Source organism: Vigna radiata, chromosome 5 (assembly GCF_000741045.1).
Source record: "Vigna radiata var. radiata cultivar VC1973A chromosome 5, Vradiata_ver6, whole genome shotgun sequence".
Lineage (NCBI taxonomy): Eukaryota > Viridiplantae > Streptophyta > Magnoliopsida > Fabales > Fabaceae > Vigna > Vigna radiata.
The window spans coordinates 13,764,989-13,770,504 of record NC_028355.1 but is presented as its reverse complement, the minus strand read 5'-3'; the positions used below and the strand labels follow the sequence as shown (position 1 = coordinate 13,770,504).

General features: G+C 35.1%; 1 protein-coding gene and 1 long non-coding RNA gene across 7 annotated transcripts in view; one reads left to right on the top strand and one right to left on the bottom strand.

The window, feature by feature from the left end:
- The window catches only part of LOC111241610, a 1,195-nt gene extending 918 nt beyond the window's left edge, over window positions 1–277 (bottom strand). Inside the window, exon 1 of the long non-coding RNA XR_002667632.1 lies at window positions 231–277. This is a non-coding gene — a long non-coding RNA (uncharacterized LOC111241610). The remainder of the gene's footprint in view (window positions 1–230) is intronic.
- Window positions 278–2,929: 2,652 nt separating this feature from the next.
- LOC106761586 (E3 ubiquitin-protein ligase RING1) overlaps window positions 2,930–5,516 on the top strand; it is a 3,411-nt gene continuing 824 nt past the window's right edge. The window contains exons 1-3 of one of the 6 annotated variants that reach the window (XM_014645149.2): window positions 2,930–3,882; window positions 4,654–4,689; window positions 4,878–4,998. In XM_014645149.2, the coding sequence (XP_014500635.1) occupies window positions 3,015–3,882; window positions 4,654–4,689; window positions 4,878–4,909 (936 nt within the window). In that variant the 5' untranslated portion in view covers window positions 2,930–3,014 and the 3' untranslated portion in view covers window positions 4,910–4,998. Of the gene's footprint in view, window positions 4,003–4,653; window positions 4,690–4,874; window positions 4,999–5,516 lie in introns of those variants that run through there. The other 5 variants (XM_014645147.2, XM_014645146.2, XM_014645148.2 and 2 more) reach the window with 5 other exon arrangements.

Sequence of the window (5,516 nt, the reverse complement as noted above, 5' to 3'; positions counted from 1 at the left end):
AATTAAATTTAATTAAAAAATATATAAATAAATTTTTTTATTTATTTTTTGCGGGTAGCGGGTACCCGCGGGTCGGATAGTATACTACCCGTACCCTACCCGTTTAGAAGCGGGTATTAAAATACCCGCTACCCGTTACCCGCGGGTAGTAAATATCCGCGGGTAGTAACTACCCGCAGCGGATTTTACCTGCGGATACCCGTGCCCGCGAATTTTTTTGCCATCCCTACCTACAACGAAGCTGCTGTTCGGGACTTTTCATTTCCACCAAACGCCGACAACGAAGAACCAAAAACCAAACGTCACACAGACCAACCAGGGAGCAACCACAAGGGAGGGAAGAACGAAATGAGAGAGAACGAAATCTGAGACAAAACGCAATGGAACAGGCAAAAGGATATATTTGGAATGGAAAATTTTCCAAATTCTATTTATTTTGGTTCACAGATTTAAAAAAAAAAACAAAAACAACCAATACCAGCTTGACACGTATGTGTATCAAAACTGTGTCAAAAAAGTTGTGTTAAAATAACGGGGTCCTAGAGTAAATAAAGAACGGTAAAAAGTAAAATAGGTTAGGATTCTCATACTGACAATTTTTTTAACAATTTTTTAACAATAAAACACGTGTCATCATTTTATTGATTTATTTAAATTTATGTTTAAAAAAATATTTGAAACAGATCAACAGATTATATTTATAATTAAAAATATTATGCAAAACTTGAGAAATGGAGGGGGCAAGGATGGTGGTGGAGAGAATAACACCGATATATATCCACTTAACGACCATACACTTTTAAGTCATTTTTTAATGTGTTTTTTCTCATCTTTTCTCTTCTTTAACTTTCTTCTTCTTTCAATAGTAAGGTAACTTTTCTTTCGTCTTATTTCATTTTGTGTTTATCTCTTCTCATTTATTTTTATTTCGTTCATCTTTCAAATACACGTATTTTTCGTTTTATTAGTTAAATTTCAAATGAAATTTTATATTTATTTCGTTTAAAGTTTTATATTTATTTTTATTATATTTTACATGTACTGTATTTCGAAATTTAGGGAATTTTTCTCTTGCATTTTGAAATCTAATGAAGTTTTCTTTCAGATTTTGAAATTCAACAAACTTTTTTTCAGATTTTGAAATTTGATATTGATTTTAATGTTTTTAATGTTTTTAATCCTTTTTGTTTTTATTTTTTTTAATTTGTAATTTCTCAATTTTTAATTATTTTTATTATTGAAGAAGTAAAGTATTCAATAGTAATGTTATAAGCGGTTATAGTCTAAGATGGAAGATTGTCATTTAAGTTTGATGGATTCACCAGTAAATTCTAGCTTCATGTCAAATTTATTTTATTTTATAAATGAAATGTGTGAAGGATTTACACAAACAACTTTACAACTGATCATATGTTGTCCACACGTGATGAGTTAATTGAGTGGGTTCGATAGATTTCTTTTAATCTTGGCTTTTTTGTTGTTATTATAAAATATGATAAAGTTACTGGTCAACTTAGGAGAAAGACATTTGTATTGTTAGGATGTAAAATGAGTGAAAAGTATACGAAATACAAATTCGATGTTCATCCTAGTATATCCTGCACAAAAAAATGAGAGTGTCTTTAAATTGAGACAAACCAATTTCTAATGGAGAGGAATAGGTATTAAAGGTAATGTCTGAATATCATAATCATGATTTGACAAAAACTTTAGTTGGTCACTCTTTTGGTAGGAGGTTAAAATCCATTGAATAGTCATTGCTTTTTAATATGACATCTAAGAGCAAGTGAAGCTTACAAAAATTCTCCTTACCCTCAAAAAAATTAATTAGTGTGATATGACAACAATCAAACAAGTATATAGTGTAAAATACACTTACAAACAACCATTGAGAGGAGAACTGAAGTACACCAAATGATGATGTTCAAACGTGATAAATAATGCATTCACTAAAGTATATGTATGGACGAATTTGAGGTGGCAAGTGACCTCTTTTGGACGCATTTTGATGCAGTAAAATTGTTGAATGCATTTAATAGTTTTTTTCTTGATGGATAACACATACAAAACAAAAAAAAATATTGGTTTTCATTGCTTAGTTCGGGTTACATCAACATGATTGACTTTCTTAATTACTTTTGCGAAGCACAAATTAATTTCATTTAGGTCCTATAAAGACTGAGACATTTTATTTTTGACATTTGAAGGCGGTTCACAAGTTATTATTAGCAACAAAGACTTAATTTTGAGGAGTATCATGAACATTGTATTTCCTTAATGTTATCATCTTTTATGTCGTTTTCACATTAAAAAAAAATATAAGTTAAATATAAAATATTAATCAATTTTGTAGATGTCATCATGAAAGCATGAAAAAATCTCATGAATTGTGAACATGAGTCAATATTTACTAATTGTGTTGATCTCTTTAATCATGTTTGTATTTCTTAATCTTTATTCTTTGAATATGTCACTAATTAAATAATTTTTTGAAAAAGTGAAAATATGTTTTAATAACCTTTTATCAAGTTAAAAATGGCGGTTTCTTTTAACAACTCCTAGGAAAATATAAAAGTTTGTTTTAAAAAATATTAAACATGTATAGTCTTCATAATTGCAGGAAGAAAGGCCGCTACCCATTTGAGCTTAGGGTTAAGTGTAAGGTTGATCCTAACAGTACCTAGGACAGGCCTATAGAGGAAGTAATAGCACAGAAAGAAGCGACGATGATTGAGAACCAAAAGAAGATCGAAAATCCAATAAGAGAAGAAAACATATTGGCATTTGTAATGGTATGCTTTTGTTTGAGCACTCATCCTTTTCCTACCCATGCAAGGAACAGTGGAAAGCAAAACCTGAACTCAAAGCTTATCCTAACTAAAAAGAATCACTTCATGCAAACCATTAAGTCATCCTTCCCTCTTCCCCTATATAACATTCTTTTACTTCCACTAACCAATCTCATACGTCAATTCAAAACCAACAATAAACTTTAACAACAAAAACAACCCACGATGTCGTTGAGTCCTCCGAGAGAGAGAAACAACGTCAATGGCAGAAGGCGAGAGAGGCCAACGTTCCAGATGTACTGGTGCTTCCAGTGCAACCGCATGGTCCGCGTCGCAGTGGATAACAATAACCCCTCAGAGGTCACGTGTCCGCGCTGCTTCGGCCAATTCATATGCGAAGTAAACGTGCCGCGCCCAAGACTCGTTGTCGATTTCACTACCCCAGACCCCTCCCCAGAAGCGCGTTTGCTCGAAGCGCTTTCCCTCATGATGGACCCACCCATACGCCGCTTCCCGGCTCTCCTCCAACCCGAACCCGAAGAGGTCCCGGTTCATCACAACCGCCGCCGTCGCTTACGCCGCCGCCAACCCGAACCCGAACCCGTCCCTGAACCCCCACAACCCCGCCCGCGCACGTGGATCGTATTCCAGCCCATGGACTCACCCAACCCCTTCCTGCCCATTAACAACATTGCTAACCGCCCCGGCCCAGGCCCACTCCCATTCGCGCTCCCGCGCACCGTGGACACTCGCGACTATTTCTTGGGACCTGGACTCAACGAACTCATCGAACAGATAACCGAAAACGACAGACAGGGTCCGGCGCCGGCGCCGGAGAGGGCCATTGAATCGATTCCGACGGTGAAAATTGCGAGCGCGCATCTGAAGGAGAATTCTCAGTGTCCAGTTTGTCAGGAGGAATTTGAAGTTGGCGGAGAAGCGAGGGAACTTGCGTGCAAACACATATATCACTCGGATTGCATTGTTCCGTGGCTGAGGCTTCACAATTCTTGTCCAGTGTGCCGTCACGAGGTTTCTGTGCCTCCTTCTTCTTCGTCGGAGGATGAGTGTGTTGATGTAAGCGGAGATGAAGGTAGGTTGCGGAGGTGCTTGAGGTGGACCCGTCGTTTTACTTCGGTTTGGCCTTTCAACTCAAGGTATCGACGGGTTCACCCTCAAGGAAATAATAATGTTGCTGCTGCTTCTTCCAGGGGTGAATCATAATTAATTTTATTCAATTCACTGCTTATTATTCTATCTTCATCACTCTTTCAAATTAGTGTTTCATACTTGTGTTACTGTCGTCACTGTTGTGATGTGCTGGTTCTGGTGCTGCATTCAGTTCAATTAAATCATTCTTTGTTTGCTTATGCTATCTTACGAATTATTAAATTATCACCTATGGTGAAAGAGTTGGGTTGTTATTATTATTCTCTTACGAAATTCAAATCTCTCTTCGTAATCCATTTCTTTCGTTGAGACACTGGTTAAAATACATTATCAGAGCTATTTCTTAATTGAGGTGCAATTTATGTGTGCTATTTCTGAATTGAACAGCAAATTATGTGTGTTATTTCAGAATTGGGAGCAATTTTTATGTGTTAATTCTGAATTGAGGAGCAAAATTTAAAATGATGTTAAGATAGCTTTATAATGTTAACTTGGATACTGGTTTAAATACATTTTGTGGTTTTGATTGATTGTTTATACAGATATTTTGCTTGTCTAGAAATGTTCTCAAATTGAAATCTATTTTGATTATACGAACTCGATTGGAACATGATGCAGTTTAGGAGATTTTGTGCATGAGTGTGTAAAGTGTTATTAGCTGATTTGGCTCACCATTTATTTATTTATTGGCCAGGATATTTTGCATCTGACAGTCCGACGCTCTCTGGAGGTACGAACCAAAATCTAACACTTCTAGGATTCTTCCAATGAATTTTGAAACCTAAGGAGAAAAGAAATATAAGTACCACAAATGAGACAAAACAAAACTGCATATTGATCAGGTGTTAGATTGTAGTGATTGAATACAGGCACCAAATACTGAAAAGTAACCATCATATTTGCTTTCATTTGCAGCAGCTAGGAGGCAACCCTCTTGCTGCATTCTTTAAGCTCTGCAATTATCTACATCCAAGGCTGATGAACTGGTTAGGATTGCAGCTTGTCTAAAAGGGCACTACTCAACATGTCATGATCCCCAGTAAGTTAATTCTAAGCCTCTTGTCAACTTTTATTCCATCTTAAAAATAAATAAATAATAACTTTATGTTTTAAAACTAAAATGGATTAAAATGAAAAAATTTCAATATAAAAACAATCAATAGATAAGGTTCATAATTCTGTATATAAACTAAAATAGCAATATCTAAGGACTAAAAGCGAAAAGGATTAACCATACGACCAAAATCTATTAGTAATTTTTAGAGTTTAAAATTAAAAGAGGTGTGTAAACTGTCAATTAAAACCATAAATAAAGGGTGTTGCTCCCTACACCTCTCCATTAATTTAATTTATTTCAAAAATATTTTACACCTCCCTCTATTTTCTTTTATTCCAAAAATACCCTACACCTCCCCATTATCCTTAACAATCTTTCTCTTTCTCTCTCTACATTGATGGAGCATTTACATGGCTCATTAATGGAGCATTTACATGACTTAAATTTGAATATATTTTCTTAAATAAGTTTGATTCAATCTTATTTTCGTTGTTGAATAT